This window comes from Mustela nigripes, chromosome 16 (genome assembly GCF_022355385.1).
Source record: "Mustela nigripes isolate SB6536 chromosome 16, MUSNIG.SB6536, whole genome shotgun sequence".
Lineage (NCBI taxonomy): Eukaryota > Metazoa > Chordata > Mammalia > Carnivora > Mustelidae > Mustela > Mustela nigripes.
The window spans coordinates 52,478,468-52,502,013 of NC_081572.1; the positions used below are offsets into that span (position 1 = coordinate 52,478,468).

General features: G+C 52.6%; 1 protein-coding gene across 1 annotated transcript in view; it reads right to left on the reverse strand.

Moving 5' to 3' along the window:
- LOC132003587 (heparan sulfate glucosamine 3-O-sulfotransferase 3B1) overlaps positions 1-17,007 on the reverse strand; it is a 39,310-nt gene extending 22,303 nt beyond the window's left edge. Inside the window, exon 1 of the mRNA XM_059379143.1 lies at positions 16,018-17,007. Coding sequence (XP_059235126.1) covers positions 16,018-16,571 — 554 coding nt within the window. The 5' untranslated portion in view covers positions 16,572-17,007. The remainder of the gene's footprint in view (positions 1-16,017) is intronic.
- Between the last annotated feature and the right edge of the window lie 6,539 nt (positions 17,008-23,546).

Sequence of the window (23,546 nt, forward strand, 5' to 3'; positions counted from 1 at the left end):
CCCTGCCTTCCCCCCTCAACACTCTATGGCCAGTCTCCACTAAGTGGTCAGGGTTTTTCTGAAAAAGTAGGTCAGATCCCCCCGTTCACAGAGCCCCCACTGGCATCCTTTCACGCTAAGAATACATTAAGAACATAAAGAGCTTCTCCTCTGTCCTCCCCTCCCACTTCCTTTGATCTCCTCACTGTGGTCACAATGCCTTCTCTGGGGGCACGCTCCCGTCCCCTGGGCCCTCGGATATCCCTTCTCTTCATTCAGGCCTCTACTCCACATCACCTCTCAAAAAAGGCCTCCTGCCTAACGTAGCTCTTTCCTCCCCACTAGCCATCCGATGATGCTCTGTTCTGTTCTGATTTTTCTTCACGGCTCTTATCAGTGGCGGCCTTCTCTTGTTAGTTTCCTTGTTCTTCGTTTACTGCGCCATCTCCCTAGTAGAATATAAAACCACACGAGGACAGGATCGGGGAGTGTGGACACGATACCCAGGCAAAACGTATCTGTGAAATGAATGGATCTTGGCAGCCCCGGAGTCTGGCACGAAAAAGATGGTCCATACATTAATAAGCCCCATGCAGCCATAAGGAACCAAAGCAACACCAGCAGGGCCTTCCCATTACCGGGACACCCAGAACTAAGTGAAATCCTCCCCAGTTCCCCGTCTTTTGCTGGTATCCAGTGGACACGATCCTTTGTGGTACGCGAACATGGGCTCCCCTGGATACACTCCACTGAGCACAGAGAAGCCACAGGATTTTAGGATCAATGTGAACCAGCACTGAATCCCCATCAGGATGTAACTGACCAGTGCCCAGCGGCAGGGCACTTCTTTATGGCACTCACATGTGGATCGTGAGGGGGGCCCCCGTTCAGGACCTACACCCACCACTGACCCACAGTGCAATTGCTTGGGGAACACCTTTCCCCGCAGCCGGGCCTCTGCTCTCTGCTGCTGCTGTCGGCTGCTGCTGGGGGCACACCCCGCACTCCCGTGCCAGGTCTGGAGACTGAGCAAGCACAGATGACAGACACCTGTAGGGGACGTGCCCGGCCCCTCCCCGCCCCCACAACTGACATCCCCGAAAGACACCATCTGGGGAAGATGAGGTGGCTCTTTTGATCAAAGACCTCAAAATGAACAAAAGCCCGAGTCCTTGGGAAGCTGGCACACGTGCTCCCCAGCGCGAATGCCCTTCTTACCGAGCACATAAAAGCCGCGGTTCCTTCTGTCCTGGTTGTTTCCAGCTGGGCGGGGAGGCAAACACAACGCTAAGAATAACCGCACATGAGGGAAACGGGGAGGAAGGGGAGGAGCGGAAAGTCCTGGGGTCCAGGGGCCCCTCGCCCTCACGCGGGCAGCCCCCTAACCAGGAGCACTCCCCGCCCCTGCCCCCGCCCCACCTGGCTCTCCTGAGCCTCCTCTTCTGCCCCCCAAGGGAAATGCAATCCTTAAGCCACACCTGATGGATAACTACAGTCACCTTTTTTTTTTTTTTTAAGATTTTATTTATCTAGTTGAGACTAGAGTGCAAGAAAGCAAAAGTGCGGGGAGGTGCAGAGAAGCAGACTCCTGGCTGAGCAGGGAGCCCAATGTAGGGCAGGACCCTGAGATCATGACCCCAGTGGGTGATGGGAGGGGACTCCCATCACTTCGGGAAAGCCTGCAGCCAGGAACCAGACACGGTTCTCTCTCAACCTGCTAGAGAACAATCAATGAACATTCAACTTCTGAGCCAGCCTCCTCTCCCAGGCCCCAATACATCTACTCCACCAATGCTTTACCACTCCTCTCTCGCCTTTCCCACAGTGCTATTCTGCCCTGAACCCTTTTAATCTGCTTTCTGAGACAATGGGTCAGAAAACTCCTATCCATGCTTCAAAGCCCAGCTCAGTGGTAGCCTCTCTTCGGGTCCCCTTCTCTCAGCTCACCAAGATTGTAAGGATCCTGACAACAGCTTAACACCTTCTTTTCCCCAAATGCTTTTAGACTGCTCAACCCATTTCCCGTGATCAAAATCTGTCTGATGCATAAAATCAAATCACGAACAAATGAGTGGCAGACACAACATCCCAGAAGCCATACCAGGCACGTCGATATGCCCTGGTCGTGACTTAGCAGTACAGTAAGTCCGCTCTGCCTTTACTGCTTGGTTTTCAGAAGGCCCCACTGAACGAGAATAAGATGGGTATTAAATATCTCGTTAAAAGATACGTAACTTTATAGGAAGGGAAGTGAGATAAGCGTGAAAAGCTGATCAGGTACATGCAACAGGGGACCCCACTCTGGTGTGAAACCGCCTGCTTCCAGACCATGTGAAAAGCTCCTTGCCAAGCATCTCCCCTGTAAGCAAGAGCTCAGGGCAGAGGTGAGGGAGCCGTTCAAACAGGTGTTAGAATTTCACCCAACACGAGGAGTCGATGCTAAGTGTATCAGAAGATAATAAGATCATTCTGGCAAGTTTAGAGTGCTTGGAGGGGAAATCCAGATACCCTTGTAACTTAAGTTTTGTACAAACAGGTAAATTAATCCCCCCCATCTCGCTGTAAAAAGGTTCCACTTGCCTCCTTTCCCAGAGACACCTAATCTGAAAGTTTCCTTCGTTTCCGGCGCTGTGTGTCTAAAGAACACTTCTAAGTGTTCCCCCTTGGCCCCAGACAACAAAAGGGAAAATGCACGTTTAAGAAAAGAAAAAGGCAGGGGGAGATTTTAAAAACGGGGGGAAAGCGATTGGTTTCTTTTGCAGCTCAAGGCTGCCAATGTTGATCTGAAGCAGTGCACGTTGTATCCGCTGGAGACCTGTGTGGGGGGAGTGATCCTTTCAGTGGGATGATAAACATAGAACAGAAGGACTGCACAGAGCCAGGCAGGTTGGAGGAAGGCTTCACCCTTTCTCCAGCATCATCAAGTGCCACAGAGACAGAGAAAGACAGCGAGCTTACCTTTGAAAGCAGACAGGAGCTCCTTGGAAGAACTCTGAACCAGCAATTAGGCTGCTCGGGGAACACCAGCCAGGAGAAGCCTTCTAAGGAAGCCAGCAACAAGACCCGACTTGAAATCCTCAGGATCAAGTCGGCTTCCCCAGGCCTCAGCTTCAGTGCCTTTCTGCCCATGGTCCCCAATTTACCGCAAGCCCCCTTTCTCTTTACTTCTTCTGCACAATCACCCGATCACCCCAGGGGAAAGCAGGGTTAGGGGGGATGCCCATGCATTAGGTGTGAGATAACTTCACAAGTGGGAGAAGTAGGGAGTCTACCTTGCCATGAGGAGCAACTTGTGTGCTGCAAAGGCTAAAGATGGAGAGAAAGAGCACAGGGTCAGGGAGGTGGCCAACTCCAAAACTTGAGAAACCCTGGAGCCCTGCTCTACTAATGTACCCCAAAGTGGCATCAGGACGAACACCGTGCCACGGGTGATCAGTCAATATTGAACGAAAACAGGATTCTGTACTCAAGGGGAAACACCAGGTGTGAGAACCTGAATCAGATTTTTGTTCTGTCCTGGGTTTTGTTGTTGGTTTTTTGCGTGCAGGACTTCTCGGGGCCTTTAATATGCTAACACAAAATTATTTTCCCAACACATCACCTATTGATCTTTCTAGAATTTTCTGTTCACTAAAGACACTTGAGACCATACTTCTCCAAGTGTGGTCGGCAAGCGGCCTACAAACTGTCCTCAAGGTAAACGTACAACCCAAGAGCAAGCATTTAAAGCTGCTGTAAATCCATTTGCATTGCCGTAACACCCACAGTCCGATCCGTGAACTCGCAATGGGCTATAGACCAGTGTGGCTATTGCACAAGGTATGAGCTGTGTGCTCATCACACAAAGTAGGACAACACATCGGACCACAACAGACTGGGAAAACGTGGTCCCACACCAGTTAGCAAACACGGCTGGGCTCATCTCCACTGTACATGTCATGTGGGTCACAAAGTCTGGTAGCAAAAGGATGAGACCCCAACTACGGGGGGTGGGGGAGGGCAGGGCACATGGAAGAGACAGTTAAAGAACCAGAAACATTTTCTTTAGTAGAAGCAGGTCATTCAAACGGACTTCAGGATCATGATGCTGATTTCAAAGGGTCCCAGTGGGTAGAGCACGATGCAGCCTCTCCCAAAATTTTTATAGCAGGGTACAATGAAAACCAAGTCAAGTAGGGAAAAGCTGAGGCCAAAATCTAACAAGAATGCCCATGATGGGGACGCCTGGGTGGCTCAGTTGGTTGGACGACTGCCTTCGGCTCAGGTCATGATCCCGGAGTCCTGGGATCGAGTCCCACATCAGGCTCCCAGCTCCATGGGGAGTCTTCTTCTCCCTCTGATTTCTCCTCGCTCATGCTCTCTCTCACTACCTCTCTCTCAATAAATAAGTAAAAATCTTTAAAAAAAAAAAAAAAAGAATGCCATGATGAACTAGATGGAGGAAATTCAATCCTGAAATAATACATACCAGAAAAAGAGGGGGAGGAGCCAGGGAAGGGGACAGTCCGCAGCTCCCACTCTGTCTGGCACTGACGTGGCCCAGAACCAGGCAGGTAACAAATGAGTGAAGCTGGCCAAGTGGGATACAATAAGGAGCAGTGGGGACTGTGTCAAATGGAAGAGAATATGCCCCCATTCGCAGGTGCAGCTTCTTTCTAGCTCTAAGGCACCTGTTAACCATGAGGACCGTCAGATCCTAAAAGCAGAAAATCTGGATTTGTTTGTGAAACTGCTGAATCCATCAATATCGGCAATGAATTTGCAGGTTTTTTTTTTTTTTTTTTGCAAGTCTAAGTTCAACAACAGGCGAAACTACTCTGAGGGGTGGTGAAACATAAGAGGACGGTTGTTATCCTTGAGACAGGGACCAGAAGGGAGCACGACAGTGGCTTCTTGGAATTCTTAAACCGCAGTTACACCGGGATGTTGACTTTACGAGCATACCTCAGGCCGCACGCTTCTGCTTCCTACACTTTCTTATGGGTACGTGAAATCAGAATCTGAACAACAGCGATGAAAAAGCCAGATTTATAAAAAAAAAATAATATGGTGCCCGGGATCTTCTTCAAAGAACGCACGAAAGAAAGAACGCACCAGTTCTCACAAGTGCGGAAGTCTTGAAGTACAAAATCAGGCCAGGTTGAGAAGGAATACTGAAGCAAAGGGTAATCCTACAGGTCCCACCATCTCTCTGGAGTTTCCACCTGTGTGGATGGAGTTCTGTGAATGGGTGCTTGAAGGAAGATGCCGTCCAGAGTTCCCGTGGGCACAGTGGGTCTTGGCATAGGTAAGCGGAGGTGACCCCAACAGCTAACGAGCTGCAGGTTAGGAGCCAAGTTCTTGGACAAGGGCATAAACTCAGCGTGGGCCAAGTCTGCTCTATGGGGAGACCTTCTCCTGCATGGCTGCTGGAGACAGGACAAAGCAGGATGTCTCCACTGACCGGGACAATGAAGGTTAGGATGTCAGAGAATGCAGAGGGGAAGCAGAAGTCCAGAGGGAGGGAGAGTTTTGGGGACAGAATGGGGGCAGCGTGGTGGGGGGTGGGAGGGCTGTGGGCAGCTTTGAGGAACAGGTGAAGGAGAACAGGTTGGTAAATGAAGAAACGGAAGGAGGCTGGGGTCCAAAAAGCAGCTTCTAACACACAGATCTCACCTCTGGAGTCCGAACTGTGGTCTGGGGGGCTGGGAAGGGGGTGAAAAGGAATGCTGGGTACACCCGTGAGAAACCTACAGAGTGTCACCCATCAACACAGATGTCCTTCCAGCTGAGCCGAGGCTGAGCAGTGGCTGTGGGCAGAAGGGAAAAGTAGGCATGGGGACAGAGAGAGAAGGAAAACATAACCCTGGGCACAGCTTTATGTGAAGAAGTCTGAGGCTTGGGGCAGGGGGAAGAAATAATGAGAGACGGCTTGCCCTGGTCCAGAAGGAACACCAGGTCGGATTTCAGCCTTGCATGGGAGCTCCAAGATGTGGCCTTTGCAGGGCCCCTGGGAGGCTATGGGTTCAAGGGGCTGAGCCACCTACAGATCCAGCTGTATGACCTTAGGCAATCTCTGAAAGCTTCCCTTTCCTCCTCCACAATGTGGGGGAAATCACACAGGAAGCATCACTCCCAGCACACAACAGGCTCTCACTCACTAAGGCTGAGATTCTTTTTTTTTTCCTATTGCATCACATAGTAACTGACATTCCCTCTCCTTATCTCCTTAGCTCTCTTCAGAGAGCTCCTGGAACATAAAATACAAAAATCACATTTCTTAATTTGCACTATTTTATCACAGGCTTCCTGTGATATCTTCCTTCCTTCAAAGGGTTTTTAGAATTGGACTTGAGATTTTTTTTTTTTTTTCCAAATTGGTGCTTCAATTGCTCTGCAAAGTCTTTGAGCCTGTGGATTTATTTATTTTTTTTAAGTTCACGGACTAACACAGGCCTCTGGAGGCCAAGTTTGTGTCTCTTGTACTTCCTGAGTACTTCAGCTGCTGCCCAGCATAGCACCTGATTTAAAAAAAAAAAAGTGCTCAAGCAGGGTATTTTTTTAGGGCAGTGGCATTATTCCGTAGGACATTACAAAGACAGATGCAGGTCATTCTACCTTTGTCAAAACTCAAAACGTGCAACATCAAAAGCAATGTTGCAAACTGTTTAAGTCCCTGTGTAAGCTACGGACTTTGGAGAAGGATGCTGGGTCACATGGGCTCATCAGGGGTAACAAATTGACCGTTCTGGTCGTGGTGGGGGAAACTGGGCATGTGGGAGGACATGGCGAACTGGAACTCTCTTTCTGCTCCATTTTGCTGTGATCCTAAAACTTTTTAAAATATAAAGTCTCTGTATTTTTCTTAAAAGTAAGTGCTCAGTAAATCCTTGTTAGGTGAGTGAAGAAAACAGGTCAGCATGATTTGTAAGAGCATATTCATTATTCACTGACTGCAGAAAAAGACTTAAAATGGTCACCCTTCACTTGCTCCCTCTGAGTGTTTCAAGTCAGTAACAAAGTAGTGATCAGCTCCTGAAACGTACTCTCTGTGCCCACCCCTCCCCCACACACCCACGCACCCACTTGGGGCTTTGATAAAAGCTCAGGCTGGGAACAGGATGTTTACTTCTTTGTGAATCTGCCTTAACTGGCAGCCCAAGCATATGCTAAGTGTCTGGAGACTCTGTAACAATCAGCCTGGAGGGCACCAGGGACCCCAGGAACAGCACAGCCAGAGGAATGGCTGAGCTGAGCCAGGACTAGCTTCCAACCTTAGAAAGCAAGCAGGGGGAGGGAGAGGCCTTTCAGCTAGGGGAAGGCACCAGGAGTGGTCTGGGGCTGCAAGACTGTTCTCTAATTGTCTTAGTGTGTCTTCTCCCCAGGGAGATTAGTTGAACGGACAGAAGACCCAAATCCTGCATTTCTTCCAGCTTTCCTGCAGCCAAGAGCACTGTCCTATGTGACTTTCTAGCCTTTTTAATACAGGTCATCACCTGGACCTTTGCAAACCCCCCACCCCAAAGGTGTCTCATCCACACCCATAACAGACATCCCAGTGCACAATGTAAAACGGCTGTCATTTCATCTGTCACTGCACTAAAGAAGGCTTGTAAGTGCCCACCTGCAGGATAGGGGAGCAGAAGGGCGCTCTGGGGCTGCCCAAGAGGAGCCATTCCAACCCCCTGTGGGTAGGGGGCAGCTGCTGGACTGAGGGGACGAGGTGGGGGGTGCTGCTGGAAGGAGGGCAGCCTGGGAGTGTGAGGCCTCAAGGGGCACGTGGGGAGCGGCGGCGAAAGTGTTGGGGGAGGTGGGAGTGGGGGTGGCGAGCCACCTGGTCTCAGTCCAGGAATCAGAAAGGGGTCTGGGAGTCATCTGTTCTGTCGTTTCCTTTTCCTTCCTCTCCTCCCCACCCGAGGCCGTTTCCACTTTTTGTCTTCCATCCTGACACTTAACGGGCCTCATTCCTGCAACTAAAGCTAGTTGGGGTGTCCACTGAATCCGCTGACTGGCATCCCAGGCAGGCGTCCCAGAGGCGGTGAACCCAGGAGCTGCGGGCCTCCCCCCAGAGAGAAAAGGGTGAGGCGCGGGGAAGAATGAAAGAGAAAACACGTGCTTGCTGGAAACGGACTCTACGGATTCTCCTCGCGAGCCACGTCCCTCTCCCTCCACACCCGTTAAGAGGGTTTCCTTGTCGGACTCCCAAGAACTCATTCATTCCCGCCCGCACCCCAACAGCCAGGGACTCAGGGAGAGCGAGGCCGACCCTGTCCCCAAACTCGATGCGGCGGAGGCAAGCATTTCGAGCAGACACACCTCCCCCGCAGAAGGCAGGGGGCAATTGTGCAGGTTTCAGAGAAGAGAAAGGAAGGAGGAGAGTAAACCCATCAGCCAGCGCCGCTCCAGGCAGCAGCAGCAGCCTAACTCCGCCCGAGGGTTGCGGGGCTGAGGGGAGAGCCTGCCCGCCCCGGCTCCGCTAGCCCCTCCTGGGCGGGGCCGTCGCGCGGGCGGAACGCCATTGGTCTCCTGGAAACCGCTCTGACCAATCATCGCGGGGCCGGCCCCCCGCACCGCCCCCTGCGGGCGCAGGCCGCCTAGCCAGGCCGGACTTGCCAACAGGTGAGGCCGGAGCCGGGCGCTCGGGCTGGTCACGTGGCTTCAGGCGGCTACCCGGGGGCAGAGGGGCAGCCCCCGCCCGGCCGCCGGCCCCGCCCCCGCCCCGGGAAGCCCCGCCATCTGTCTCCGGGGCTCAGCGCTCCTGGACCAGATGTAGTGATCCCACGCGACGCAAGGGACCGTGCTGACTGATCCCAGCCGCGGAGCCATTTTCTCGGCCACGGGCCGCGCGCTCGGCCACCTTCCGGGGCGCCAGGTCCAGGCGAGCGCTCCTCCGGCTCCCCGAAGGGGACGGACACGTGGCCGCGCCGGGGGCCTGTGTGGGGACATGTTGGACGCTTCTGTCACCACCAGACCCTTCCCTCCTGCCCCTCAGCTATTCAGTCAAGGGCGTGCTTTGGAAATCTGCTGCTTCTCACTTGTCTGCCCCCTTTTTTCCCCCCATTCTCCCATTTGTTGCCCCAAGCTTCACGCTGCCCAGAACCATCTTTCAGCATTGTACAGGCTGCTGAGCAAGTGTAACCATACGGAGGACCGTGGGACAGAGATTTGGGGGAGGCGGGGGGGGGGGGGGGATTCTGAATCCTAAGCCCCCCAGTGGCTTGATGAATGCACACGGAATCATTCACACTCTAGTCAAAAGTGTTTAAAAGCACTGATCCCTTTGTCAAGAAACAGCCTAGCGTGGGCTGAAATACAACCGACTGGAAGTTAAAGCAGAGTCTTCTTTTAACATATTTGCTATATTTAGAAGAGAAGTATTTTATCCCGAGAGCTTATCTGTTCCAGAACAAATGTATCAACTTAAAGTCACAGTGAACATATGTATGTACATACACACTTTTTTGTTGTTATATACGTACTTTTACCAATGGGAGTGGGAAACAAATTCCTCTCTGGTAGTCCCTCGCTAACCAGATCCACAGTCCCAGTTTTTAAAAGCAGCTCTTTTGGGGAGGCGAGCAAAGTCTGTGGACCACAGAGTTGCTATTGACACGTTTCACCCATGATGCAATGAGGTAACATTTTTTGAATGACTCAATAACTTACGCTATTTTTAGTATGTTTCAAGTCACAAAAATACCTATTTAAGGAATTTAAGATACAAATATGAAGGAAATTAATAACCTACCTATGCGAAAAGAAAATTAATGGGGGATTTTATTGGCATTAGCAGTATCTTCACACATGCCTCTTGGCCGCAATGAAAATTATTTATTATCATGTAACCAGCCTGGTCCTTGCTCCCAAGTCTAAATTCAGGGGAGAAAAAATACCGATCTACGCTATCGGAAGTTTTATTTGGTGTTAGTTTTAGTTTGGTAGTTTGAGAGCAATAGGGGATTTCTAACAAGGTAATGTTTTAAGTATTTGAAAAAGCTTCATGCTCTACTTACAAGTAGCTTTCAAAGATATCAGTATCTCATTTCTTTTCGGTCATGGTAAATGTTTTCATTTGAGGTAGGCAGCATATTGTATTCATTACCCTTGAAAATATGCCACATACTTGGGAAATTCATTTTGCTGGGATTCCTGACTATCCCAACAGCCTAGGACTGAAATTTCCCTTAGTGTCTGAAATCACCCACTGTTAAATGAGAGAGGTAGCGCCCTATTTGGAAACTAACTCTATTCACAGCAAAAGAAATGCTCATTATGTTCTGCCTTTGGAGTAGACATTTTGTGTTTCTGTCAATCAACTTAATTTCCATGTTCATAGACTGAGGACATAAAGTATTGAGAAACTCCTGACAGAGAGAGCAGTCAGCAAGCAATCTTGGTCACGTAGTTCAGTTCTGAGCTCGAAATAAATGCCAGTACCCTGATTTATAACACTAGCTGGCTGGTGGGGTTGTGTTGTTGTTGTTGTTGTTTTAAATCCCTGGTACGCTTTTAATTCTAAATAATGTAAGTAATTAAAAGGGTCGATTTCTGCAATCAGAAAACCTTAGAGCCTATACAACATGTTTTAACAAAAAGGTTAAACCAGCATACGTACTTGGAATGAAGTTTTGTGACATACTGATTTTTCTAGATCTCAAAAAGCTTTTCTTCAAACGAAAACAAAACAAACTAGAGAAATGGCTGTGACAGAGCACTTTAAAAAGCCGCAAACAGTACAACTTTAGCTAGAATAATGTCTTTATAATTATTAGTCTATATTAAATTGTAAGCTTTTAGCTCCTTTAAAACGGCGAAAATCTAGTTTAGTCAACATTTAATTCCTAATTCTAGTATCTTACGTCAACAAATATTTTTTAAGACATGGACTAATTTTTTTAGAGACCTGTTCATTAATGTTGTATCACTTGAAAGCTAAGGGTAATTTATTTCATATATTTAAGCATTTTATTTATCTAAAACAAATAGGTTTCTATTAGATATTGACTATTTTATTAACTCAGAACATCTGGGAAAACGCTTATGATTAGGTTAATTTATGTTATATTTTCCCCTCAACTTGTAAAAGATTAATCAACCATTTTATGGTCTAATTTAGGTGCCTAATTAAAACCAGAGTTCAACACATGCTACACTGTCTTGCTAATAAATCTTGACAGCTTTGTAACATGATGGTTTGTATTTCAAATTGTTGCATATAAATGCAGATTTTTTTATCTTCACCCAACAGACTGAAGTGAGTTGCCTATTTGGTTTAAACTCCAGCACTGAGAAAGTGCAAATTACTTCAAAAAGGATTATCTCCAATCAGATTGGATCTTAAATTTCCCTCGGTGAAGACAGAAGCAGTCCTTGCCACCAGGTTTTCAGAACCAGCAGAGGGAAAACACGGGAGACATTAGTTTTCTCAGCAGAGGGAAAACACGGGAGACATTAGTTTTCTCAGCATTTGTTAAATTGAAAATGCAAGATACTATTTCCAGCTATTGGCTTTCAAGAGAGATTTCTTCCATGACTGGGTTTTAGATTCTACTTCTAAAGAAATCTGCTCCAAGTGTTAGTTACAACTATCTTCTGGTTAATGAGTACACGTTTTCAGTGTTGATTTGGGGCACTGTATTTTTTTTTTTTTTTGATGAATAAATTCATCCAAGAAGTTCTGTAACATCTTAGTTAACTCTATGTCCTCTCCACATACCTCCCCAGTCTTAAAAAAGGCAAATGGAAAAGAATAAATCGGATCTCAGTAGGGACACTCCCTATGTTTTCTCTGCCTTTTTATTTGAGTGATATTTTTGTCATTTTAATGACTCCATTGACTCCAACTGTCCTATGCAGCAGAGAAATTAAACTTCTGTAGTGATGTCATTACCCTTACTCTAGTTATCAGTCACTTTTGGATGGAGTAGCTGGCCTCTTCTGGACCGGGTACTCTTAAAATTGACAAAATGATCAATCCAGACCAAGGTCACAGGGAGGTACAAACAGAAAATGCTAACTCTTTCAAACCAAACCCCATTTTCAGCTCCTCAGATGTGACCAACATCATGCTTGGGTCACTTTAAGCGAGACAGCACAGCGCAGCATGACCCCTGGACCAGGACAACCTGGCTAACTATATATCAGCCTTGTCACTTTCAGGCTGAGAGTCCTTGGGCCAGTTGCTTAACCTCTCTGTGCCTGTGTTTCTTTGCCTGTAAAAGTACCTACTTCACAGGACTATAATGAGGATTAAATTTGCTAATCCTGTAAAACTTGAAACAGTGCCTGGCACATAGGGAAAACATTCAGTAAGTGTTAGCTATCAACATCATTAAACCACCCACACACTACACTTTTTTTTTAATGTGGCCACAGCACTGAAGTGTCAGCTTATTTTGTACAGCCAAAAATGGAAAGAAGAGTCAAGGTGGGGGAAGGAGTTCTGCCACTGTCCTAAGGCACATTTCTTTATATTTAAAAAACAAACAAACAAACAAACAAAAAAACACAATATTTAGCTAACTTAATTCCCAAACTGGTGTCATTAAAATTCATGAAAATCTACCACACTTAAGCCAAATCAAGAGAAACCAATTAAAGTACGTACATATTTCATTTTAAATTCAAGGGTTAAACCCATATTCAGAGCCTAAATGTAGGGGGTGGGTGCTTTCTCCAGGCTTGGCCTAGTGAGGGTCTCCTGAACCAGTGCTCCCTGTTTTTCCAACACCTTCACAACCATGACACAGAAGGGAAGGGCTACTCCGTGGGGGCCTTTAAACACCTGTTAAGTTTGGGAGGCCTGATCAGAGAAAGAAAAAGCGAGCCGGATAATAAACTGGGAAAAAAACAAACAATAACAACAAAAAACAAAACCCACACGCGTCTTAATCCCAGACTAAAACAATCCCAGACTAAAACAAAGTCGGGTCCGGGGCAGATGAACCACATCTATTAGCACGTCATATTTTTGTAGCAGGTAAGGCAGCGGAAAAGCGTGTGATTCCTGGCGGGTGGCAAGGTCAGCTCCCTGTCTCCACCCCGGCAGGCTCTGATCCCACCGTATCCCCCTCTGTTCTGGCCGATTGTGTCTCCTGATGCCAAGTGGAAAGAGCTACGAACAAGCTCTAAGACTTGATGCAAATATAACCAGGCCCTGGATTTAAGGGTGAAACCACTTAGCAGGACCGTGTACCCACGGATTAAACCCCTTAACGACTTGCTCAGACACAGCCAAGCCCTTTTCTCCTGCAGACTGTCAGCCTACCTATCGGATTCAGCCATCCGTGCCCGTAGTTTCTTAATGCCCCCAGAATGTCTAAATGCCTCCAAAATGTCTCCCCTCTCTCCTCTGCTCTGGTTCTGAGGACTTGTTTTAACCACGTTTCCGAACTGCAACGCTCGCGGGTTAATTATTATTTATACTCTGCTCCAGTCTGCGGCCTGACTGTGCGGACGCAGCGGGAGCTACAATGGAGCGCACACCTCCCCGCGAGCAGCAGGGCTTGGGCTGAGCCCAGAGAGCTCCAGCCAGGGCGAGCGCTGCTCTCCAGGGCACAGGATTTTCGGAAAAGCGTTCTGGGACAGGCGTATCCCTTCCCGGTGGGGTCTGCTCAAAGTTAAAACGGCTGTCTTCAAAATAATTGAGTCCACACGTTGGCCCAGACATCCAGAATATTCTAAATCAAGTAAAAAATTAAGGAAGCAGATGGCATTTTGGAAGACATTTTTCCCTCTCCCTGAAAAACATCCGCTAAGCCTGTGGTCCCGCCGGGCGCCGTTGGAGTAGCCCGGGATCGCGGCGCGTGGGGCGAGCTGCTGGGTGTCCGGTTTGCCCCGCCCGTCACCGGGTCCGCGGGGTGAGCACCGCCGGCCTTAGGCCTCCTCGCCCCTTCGGTACGGCCCCTCCGCCTGGGTGGGGGGGTGGGGATGACTAGGTCAGACCTAGTCTAGGTCCCGCCTCCCCGAAGTGCAGCCGCGGGTCGCAGCCGCTCTTAGGGCGGCCCGCGGGCGCCGGGTCCCGCCCGAAGCTCCGCGGCTGCGCTCCCCGCCGCAGGCGCGCGGCGAGGCTTTCCAGGGCGGCTTCTTTCTTTCTTTAGCAGTTTTGAGTCAATCAACAGGAACGTAGCAGGTGGAGCGCGGCCGCCTAAGAGCCGTCGTGAATCTTCCTGTGGGGATTTCCATAGCCTGCCCCAGGTGCTTCTACGACCGCCTGACTTGACGGATCCAGCGCTCTCCCCCGCCAGTTCCTCCCAACCCGGCCCCTAGTTTTCTCATCTACGAACAGCCCAGGCTACCTCTGGCCCCTGGTGGATTTCCCCCTAGAAGGGCGCGCCTTATAGCCTGCAACCCCGGACCCCAGGACCCACATCCCCGTGGAAGAGGTGGGAGAAGAAATAGTAACAATGCCCTCCGTGGCCCCGATAACAATCGGAGAGGCCCCCACGTGCCAGCCAGGCACCCGAGCGCACTCCTCCCCGCCGCGGGGCCGGGGGGGGGGGGGGGGGAACCACAGGATCCCCACCGCACGGACAGGAGCACTGAGGCTCCGCGCCACCAGCAAGCCGCCAGAGCCGGGACGCAAATCCAGACGTCGGGACTCCGGAGCCCCCATTCTTAAACAGCCAGTGTCCACGGCCCGGGAACGGTGGGTAGCGTGACTGTCACGGCTGGCTAAACCTCGAGACATAGGCAACTCCTGACAATAATAAAAACATTAAGGACAAAAAAGCAAGGAGAGGGCGAGGCTGGGAAGAGAACGATTTTAATCCACTGGGTCAGCCCCCTTTTATCTCTCCTGGGGCCTAGAAGGGGGGATGGGAGCAGGGAATGGGGTTCGGTTCGACTTTTCTCTTTTGTTTCCCGAAGTCCCGAGCAGCTCAGGCCTGGAAGGTGCCTGCCGGGGGACTTGATGGGAGTCCTACTTGGGAGGGTTGGGGTTGATGGCCAGAGAGAACGGGTGAGGGCCGTTGGCCGGGGCCCCTGGGAGGCGACCAAGTTTCCGAAGGCCGGAGTGTGGACCCCCTTGCCCATGCGGGCCCCACCGGAAGCTCGTTCAACCCAGAAGCCCACCCCAAAGGTCGGTAGCTTTGGAAAGCGTTGGGCAAAGGTCGTGATTATGAATGACCCTGAGGGCCGTGGTCCTTTTAGAACCCCACCCGAAAACCGAGCTCCCGGAAGCCCCGATCCCGGAGCAATGCACATTTCCCAACCAGTGAGCCCCTTACATTCCTGGGGCCCCGACGTGTACAGGGCCCGCGGACAACGGGTCCCTAACCGCGCTCTCCTGGCACCCAGGCCCAGGAGGAGGAAACCAGCGAGCAGAGCCCGAGGCGCCCTGCAGCCTTCAAAGCTGCGCGCCGCTCCCGCCGGCTGCAGTGCGCGCCTTTGCCCGACAGGGACCAGCACCGCTCCACGCTCCGCACCGCCGGCCCGTCAGTCCGTCCGCCCGTGGGCCAGGAGGCGGCGGCGCAGGGCCACCCGCCCAGCTCACCCTCCCGAGCCCAAGCTGCCCGCCAGCCAGGCGGGTCTGACCCTCTTCGGGTTCCAGCAAGGAGGAGGACTGTAGGAAAAAAGTTTACGGACGCTGTCTCTCCCACCCCCATCCCCATCTGGGGAGCAGAAGCTGCTGCAGAAGTTGGTCTAGGGTGGAGACCGTGACCGACTGGGCGCAGAACGTCCCGGGGCTCCGAGAGCAAACACTAAATACGAGCCACACTGGATCGATTCGTTTGCGAAACGGCTACAGTGAGAGGGCTGCGCGCTTCCCTGAGCGCCATCCCAGTGGCTAGCCCCCTTCTTTGACTAATTTTAAGGGCACCGTGGGTCACGGGGCCGCCGGAGCTCCTCGAGAAGTTTCTACGCGTTGTGGAGAGAGCCGAGCCGCGCGCACCCCGTACCACGATGGGGCGGGATTCCGGGCGCCGTGCGTTATTCCTGTCTGCCCCTCCCCGCGCCCGGTGGTCGGCGGCTGTACCCCTGTCACTTCCCCAAGCACATGCCACGTTTCCCTCTTCTGCCGCCCCGTCCCTTAGCCCCGGCCGCGGTAGGGAAACTCACCGGTACCAGGCGAGGCCCTTGTCGTAGCTGCGGTCGAAGAAGTGGGGCTCGGCGCCCACGGCGCGCACATCGGGGTGCACGCGCAGGAACTCGAGCAGAGCCCGCGTGCCGCCCTTCTTCACGCCGATGATGATGGCCTGCGGCAGCTGCTTGCTCCCGGATCCACTAAAGAAGCTGGAGATGGAGCTGGGGGAGTCTGGCGTCTCGGGACTCTGCTCCTCCTGGCTCGCGGCGCCCTCGGCCGGCTCCTTACCCGCGGCCGGAGGGGTGGCCGGCGCCGCCTGGAACGGCAGCCTGGGGGCAATCCCATCGGGACCTGGGGTCAGGGCTGGCGGGGCGTGGGCGGCGCGGGACCCCGAGCCCAGCAGCAGCAGCCCCGGCGCGGCGGCGCAGGAGCCGGCGCACGAGTACAGAAACATGTAGAGCCAGATGCAGAGCATGGCGAAGAGCAGCGCGAGCTTCCTCCTCACCGGTGGCGGGGACGGCGGCGGCTGCGGCAGGAGCCGGCCGGGGACATCGAGGCAGGATCGGCCGCCGCTCAGGCGCTGCCCCATGCGCAGCCCGGGGGCGCGGCGAGGGACATGGCTCAGCACATGGCGCGGGGCCCGCCGGAGCTGTGAGCGCGGAGAGGGTTCCCTGGCCCGCAGGACGCCCGCGGGGTTCGGTTTATTGCCCCCGCGCGCCCGCTGCCGCCGCCGCCGCCGCTGCTGCTACTCTTCCCCAGGTGGCGGCGGCAGCTGTAGCGGTGGCGGCTTTTGACATGTTGCCCGAGAGGAGCCTCAACTGGACGAAAGTCGGGGTGGCGGCAACTGCTGGCGGAGGGGCTGCTCCTGCTCTAGCAAGAGAACGCCGAACCCCCGCTCCCTGCTCACTCCGGACCGCGTACGCGGCGCGGCCGCTCGCCGGGGCTGCCTTCTCGCCGGCCTGCCCACTGAGCCCAGGGAGCAGCCCCGGCACTTCCCCGCGGAGGCTGCGAAGAACTGCGCAGGAAGAGAGCCAGAGACCGAGGTGGGGTGGGCGGGCCCGGCCTTCCAGAGTGACGGGCCGCTCCGCCTATCAGAAACCCGGAACGCCCTGCGACTACGGGCGCTCCGCTGAGCGTGCAGCAGCCAACCGGCTCCCGGAACGTGGGGGTGTGGAAAGGGTTTGGAGCGGTGGAGAGAGGTCGGAGGTTGCTATTGGCTGCGGGCTACGGGGCGGACTCGGTGGGGGCGGAGCCAGGGGCTGGTGACAGGAGCAGATGGTCGGAAGGATGCTGGATTGACAGAGCGCTGGGAGAGCTCTGATCCCGCGGGGTGGTACTGTGGTGCGCTCGCGCTCCCGCGCGCATTTCTGCGCTCGCTCCCCAGGAGCCAGTCTTGGCGTGTAGTTGCCCTTGTGTCGGGGACTCGAGCCCAGATCCAGATGTTTCGCTGGAGGGCTTGTGATGTGTGTGTGTGTGTGTCTTGTGCACTGGGAAGGAAGGGGGTTGGAAGAGCGAGAGTCAAGGCCAGAGACGCCTGCAGCCCCCAGACTCGACCATCCCACACCAGGGACTCGGAGGGGCGGGGGCTTCCGGGACAGGCACGGGTTTTGGAAGTTTAAGTGGAAAGTCTATAAATGGCTTTCAACATTTTTTTTTTTTAAGTTTTTCTTTCTTCTTTGTCAGGGGTTGATCTCTTTCGGGCTGCGGATTAACCGAGACCGGTGTAAACTGTCCTGGGGAAAAATTTTCCCTGCCTTCCCAAACCGCCGGGAAAGGTCGGAGGAGCGAAGGAAGAAATTAAGTGAGAGACAGTCTGGTAGGAAGCTTGTGGTGGAAAGGGAGTGTGAAAGTCACGTGTAGCAAGTTCTGTCGGGATATGTTTGTTGGGGAAGTCAGGCTTAAGACCATGTTCTCGCCTCCCCTTTCCCTGAATACATATTAAAGCCAACACTGCATTCGCCTTCATCCAGGAGCCAGTTAGGTTTGCTGACCTGTTACACTAATGATCAGGTGTTTCCCACCGATTTTTCTTTTAAAGTCAAAGTCAACTTGCAGCCGACTGATCGCTGAGTTGCACTTATTTAAGTCAAAATCCAGTGTTAGTTGCTCTCCCCAGGTTTCTGCAAAGGGACCTTCGTGGCGGGGGAGCCAAGCTTCCGCCGAGCTGTAAACCCTCCCGGCGGAAGCGCCGGCGAGTGGTACCTCTTGCCGCCGCAATGTTGCCCCGGCCTTCGCGGTTCAGAAGCTCGGGATGCTCAAGTTCATTCCGGGAGCGCTCAGAAAGTTTTCAGCGCCCGCAACCCCGCTCCGGCGGGGCCAGGGGGGCCTCCAACGCTCGGCTTCGCGCCTTTCCGGGATAGAATGTTCCTTCCGATTCCGACCCCAGCGGAGCCCCCGCGGCTGAGTGTCGCCCCCTGGGGTGACTCACCGAGAGCCGCCGCCCACGCTGCATTTCCCTGTCGGCGCAACCGTGCACGAACCGACCTGAGCCCTTGCCCTCCTGCCCGCTGTCCGAGATTAGCCTTCGCTTCTCAGTAAATGTCCCCAAGTGTCCCGAGTCCCCGCAGCCCTACCCCAAGGCCAATTCCCCTCTGTCTGGAGCACACTGAAAAAGCCAGCCTGCCCTTATAGTGCGCACCTCTGCTTCGAAAAAGTGCCAGTGGGAGACGGCGAAGACCCGAGAGGGTTCAGACAACCCAGAGGCCACCCTGGGGCCGACGCGCCCCGGCTATGCCCCGCGCCACCCCTTTGCAACTACTTTGCGCCCAGGACATTTTCCTACAAAACTGCTGAGGGGGCAATAATCTAGGTAGAGGGTTCTCCTGCGTCTTCTCTGTTCACAGGGGGGATTTCTTTACAGCTTTTCTTCACCCCCGCCGCTGGGATGTTGTATTTGTTATGCAGAAGTGACTTATTCGCCCGCAATTTTACATTTCATTAGTTAATTATTAACTTATTTAAACTTCGAAAACACGAGAATGCGTTTCTGAGCACTAGCCCGACCTTTTATTTTGGAAATGAAAGAAGGAAATAGTGTCTCCAAAGAGTGTGTCTTTAATGAGTTCCTATTGTTGAGGGGGCTATGAAGATTTTTGAAGATTTAGGGGAGGGGGTAAGAGGGGTTTATGATTTGTGTTTGGCCGGGTTGTAGCTCCCCGATGTGGCAAACTTCAGGCCTGATTGGGTGGGAATCATAGTTTTGTGTGAATTTTTGGTTTGTTTGGTTTTTTTTGTTGTTGTTGTTTTTTAAGGATTTTGATACTCCTAATAAAAATGGTCTCTGTCCTGTGGGCTAGAGAAGCCCAGTGTAAAAGAAAAGTAAAGGATTACAAATCCAAGCCGCCGGATATATTTAGGGCTCTTTTCCGGCGGTGAAAGGAGGGAGTGGAAGCAAAAACGTGGGCATCGGAAATTGCCCGGAGTGTTCCGCAGAGCTGAGCACCCCAGAGCCAAGTGGCCGCCCGCGTCCACCCGGCGCGCATTCAATCCCCACCAGAACAAAGCGGGAATTCTCAGTGCCCACAGCAGCCTGAGGTCGGCGGGTCATCCGCGGCTTGAGCAGCGCTTGGGCTGTGACCCGCCACTTTGACCCTTTCGTCCACTTGGCTGGTTGGTCCACTGGGCTCGGAATGCGCCCCAAACCCCCCACGCCTGGCTGCCGCCAGAGGCTCTGCCCTGGGTCAACGCTAGCTTTTCCATGCTCCCATTCTGCAGATGCGGAACCCGAGTCTCACCCTTGCTCAGAGTTGGTGGCAAAGCTGACCGTGATCCCAGTTTGAGCTCCTGTCCTTAAATACTGTTCAGCAGTGCTGGGGGTCCTCCACGCCCGATCCAGGCCAGCAGCAAAGGCCGCCGCTCACAACTGGAAAAAGGTTTACCCTTGGTCAAATTATGCAAATATTTGCCTTCGGAAAACCTGGAAAGGAACAACTTCAATTTGAGCACCCTAGTAAGGTTCATGTTTTATTTTGGTTGGTTTCTTTGGGATTACCTAATTGGGGGGGGGCTCACCTGGGGCCTCTGAGGGTTCTAACCCCGCCGCAGAAGGACGGGGGATTGGGGGGCAGTCCCTTGTCCTCTTTCCCAAGGTCCTGCTGCCAACGGCCCGCCAGGTGACCCAGGAGGGTCATTCCCGGGCCCTAAAATTCCCCGTCTGTAAAAGAGGGGACTTGAGCCAACATATCGCCGCGGTACCTTCCGCCTGAAGTTTCTCTGCTCCTGGCCTCGGGAAGGGAGGCCTCCGCAGCTGCTCGAGCCCCCCTGCCAACTCCTCCTCGTGACCCACAGCCTCCCGGATCCGTGCCCCACCTCTGCTCCCTGCGGGGCCGACACCGGAACTCGGACCTTCCTCCCCCTCCTCGGCGCCCCCGCCATCTCACCCTCGCACCGCAGCGAGGTGGCCTCCCGCGGGTTTGCAGCTGCAAGCCCCCCGCTTCCTCCTCCTCCGCCCGGTCGCGGCCGCGCCTCCGATGCCCGCCCGCCAGGGGGCGCTCTGACAGTCGCCGAGTGGCGGGAGGAGAAGATCTCCGGCTGCTGCGGCCGGCCTGTCACCCCTGCCCTCGGGGAAGGAGATTTTCCCCTCCGCTTGGGCTGCTGCGGCGCCCCCTGGTGCCCCCCGGAGCTTCCGTGGCTTCCCCGGTCTCCAGGTGTCTAGGCGGCCGCGGCACCCCCATCTCCTCCCGGGGTGGAGGGCGCCGATCTGCGCGCGGGGAGCTATTTGCCAGAGGCGGGCACTTGCCCAGCCCCGTGGCAGCCGCTTGGCCAGGCGGAGGAGGGGTTCGAAATTTCCAGTAAGAGTGGCTGGAGGGCTTCTCCAGAGGTAGGAAGCCCTTCCCAGCGCTGCGCTCCCACTGCGCCTACTGGAGCGCGTATTGGCCCAGACTCGGTGGGACCCACCCGAGGACGCTGGGGTGATTGATATATGGCGGGTCAATTTGCTCTGTGCAAATCACAGACGGTGATTGCTCTTATCCTACAGCGAAAAGAAGTTGGATGCCCTGACTGGTTCGGTGACCTGTGTCCGGAGAAGTCGAGGTTGTGCACTGATTCCTCAACGCACCTTGCTCCGAGCCTGGAGGTTTCCTTGTCCTCGAGGGAACACTGGGGCAGGGAATGGTGGGGAAACTGAGGCAGGGGTCCTCATGCCCGTGCTCCCTCTTGGCTGGGCCATCAGAGGCTGTCTGCTTCCCTCCCTGGACGTGACAGGGAGGCCCTCTCCACGCAGCCATGCTGTCGCCGGGTCCTGGCATGGCTGTTCCCGTCACCTACTTGGGGGCCCAGGCACAGTGCTCTTCCTGCGTGTTCTCTCTTCCTCAAATTATTACACTCCCCTCAAATTACCCAGCTGGGGTGTGTCATCTTTCCTGCCAGGTCCCTGAATACCATACATCAGAGGTGCATTACTTTGCCTAATCTGCTTCCCAACCATTTACTGGCTGTGTGACTTTGAAAAAGTTACACAATCCTTCTGAGCCCCAGTTCCACTGTCTGCCTTTGTGCTCTTCTCCTGCAAACACCTTTGGTCCCTCTCTTCCTCCACTGTACTCTCCTAGCAGTGGAAATCCTCCAAGGCCAATCCTGCCTTCAACCTTTCTGGCCTGAGCTCCTGAGTTGCTGGAGGAAATCTTCCCACGGAGGTGAATTTGCCCTCTGCCGTCACATCAAAGACATCTGCGACTCTCCTAAGTGTCTCCAGGAGGCCCACTTTGCCAAGAGACAGCATTTCTCTAACCTCTTTGAGAACACTGATGCTAGTAGGGGACTGTCTACACCTTCTCTCCGCCAAACCTCTGCACTAACACCCACCCCAACCCTCTTCTTCCCTCTTGTCACAATGAAGGAAGCTGCAAGCAAACCCAGCACAGAGTGACCCCACTGTTGCTCTGGATCTCAGCTGTTCCTGCCTCAAGGATGTCTCTTTCCCATCCTCTTGCCGGAGGCATCAGCCTCTCTTGTAGTGGACACCGTTGGGACCCCACAGCCCCTGTGAGTGAGGGATCCACTGCCCCACCTGCTGGTGTGTCTCTGGCCCCTCTGGGCCTGCAGACAACTGCAGTAGAGAGCCCCTAGCTGAACGACCCATCCCACCTCTTCCCAGGGGAGCCCCCATCCAGGGGTAGAGACTTGGTCTTCCCAGCCAATCCAGATAGCTCCAGAGGGCAATCCTATGGGGTCGGTAAAGGACATTGCACCTTCCTTCCACAGGTATCGATCCCAAGAGCACTCCTTCAAAAACATCCTATACACAACCCATGCAACACAACCTGTGTCCCTCTCTTTCTATGCTATGGTTCACATCAGCGTCAGAAAGCGCCTGCATGGCTCAGTTGGTTAGGCGGTTGCCTTTGACTCAGGTCATGATCTCAGGGTCCCGGGATCAAGCCCTGCCTTGGGCTCCCTGCTCAGCAGGGAGTCTGCTTTTCCCTCTCCCTCAGCGCGCGCTCTCTCTCTCAAATAAATAAATAAATAAATAACATTTTTTTTTTTTTTTTTTAAAGCATCCTGGGATGCCTGGATGGCTCAGTTGGTTGAGCAGCTGCCTTCTGCTCAGGTCATGATCCCAGCGTCCTGAAATCGAATTTCATATCAGACTCCTTGCTCTGTGGGGAGCCTGCTTCTCCCTCTCTCTCTGCCTACTTGTGACCTCTGTCTGTCAAATAAATAAAATCTTTAAAATAAACAAATAAATAAAAATGCTGACTACAGATAACTTCAATTTGAAAGTAAGGAATTATTGAAGTAATAAATGTTTCTTTATTTCTGGGACTTTGGTTTCCTAAAAGGCACCCCTGAAAAGAAAATGCATGCATTTGGAATCATTTTTTAAACTATGTATTTTAGAGATGATATTTATTTATTCACTCCTTTCTTTGAAACATGAGTGAGTTAGCACACATCCTTCTTTTGACCCCTGTGACTTAAAAAGAAGTTAACTAATGTATACTTTATTTTACTTTGCCAAGGTTCATAATCTGACACGTAATAACAATTATATAAATTGTCTGTTTTCGTTTTATTTTTATGTGACTCAATGGAGCCAAGAAATCTAAAAGCTTCTTTTTTAAAAAGTTTTATTTATTTATTGGAGAGAGGGAGAGGGAAGGTGGGAGGAGGGGCAGAGGGTCAAGCAGACCCCATGCTGAGCATGGAACCTTAATGTGAGTCTCAGTCCCATGACCCATAAGATTACTGCTCAAGTGGAAACAACTGGACACTTAACTCATTGAGCCACTCAGGTACCCCAGTGAGAGTTTCCTTGTTTTTTTAAAGATTTATTATTTTTTAAAGATTTTATTTATTTATTTATTTGACAGAGATCACAAGTAGGCAAAGAAGCAGGCAGAGACAGAGGAGGAAGCAGGCTCCCTGCTGAGCAGAGAGCCCGATGTGGGGCTCGATCCCAGGACCCTGGGATCATGACCTGAGCTGAAGGCAGAGGCTTTAACCCACTGAGCTATCCAGGTGCCCTGAGAGTTTCATTTTTGGTGCATATTACAGCTGATTGTAACTGATGGAGGAATTGGCTATTGCTGATGTTTTGAAAGTGTTCATGACTGCAGTACTT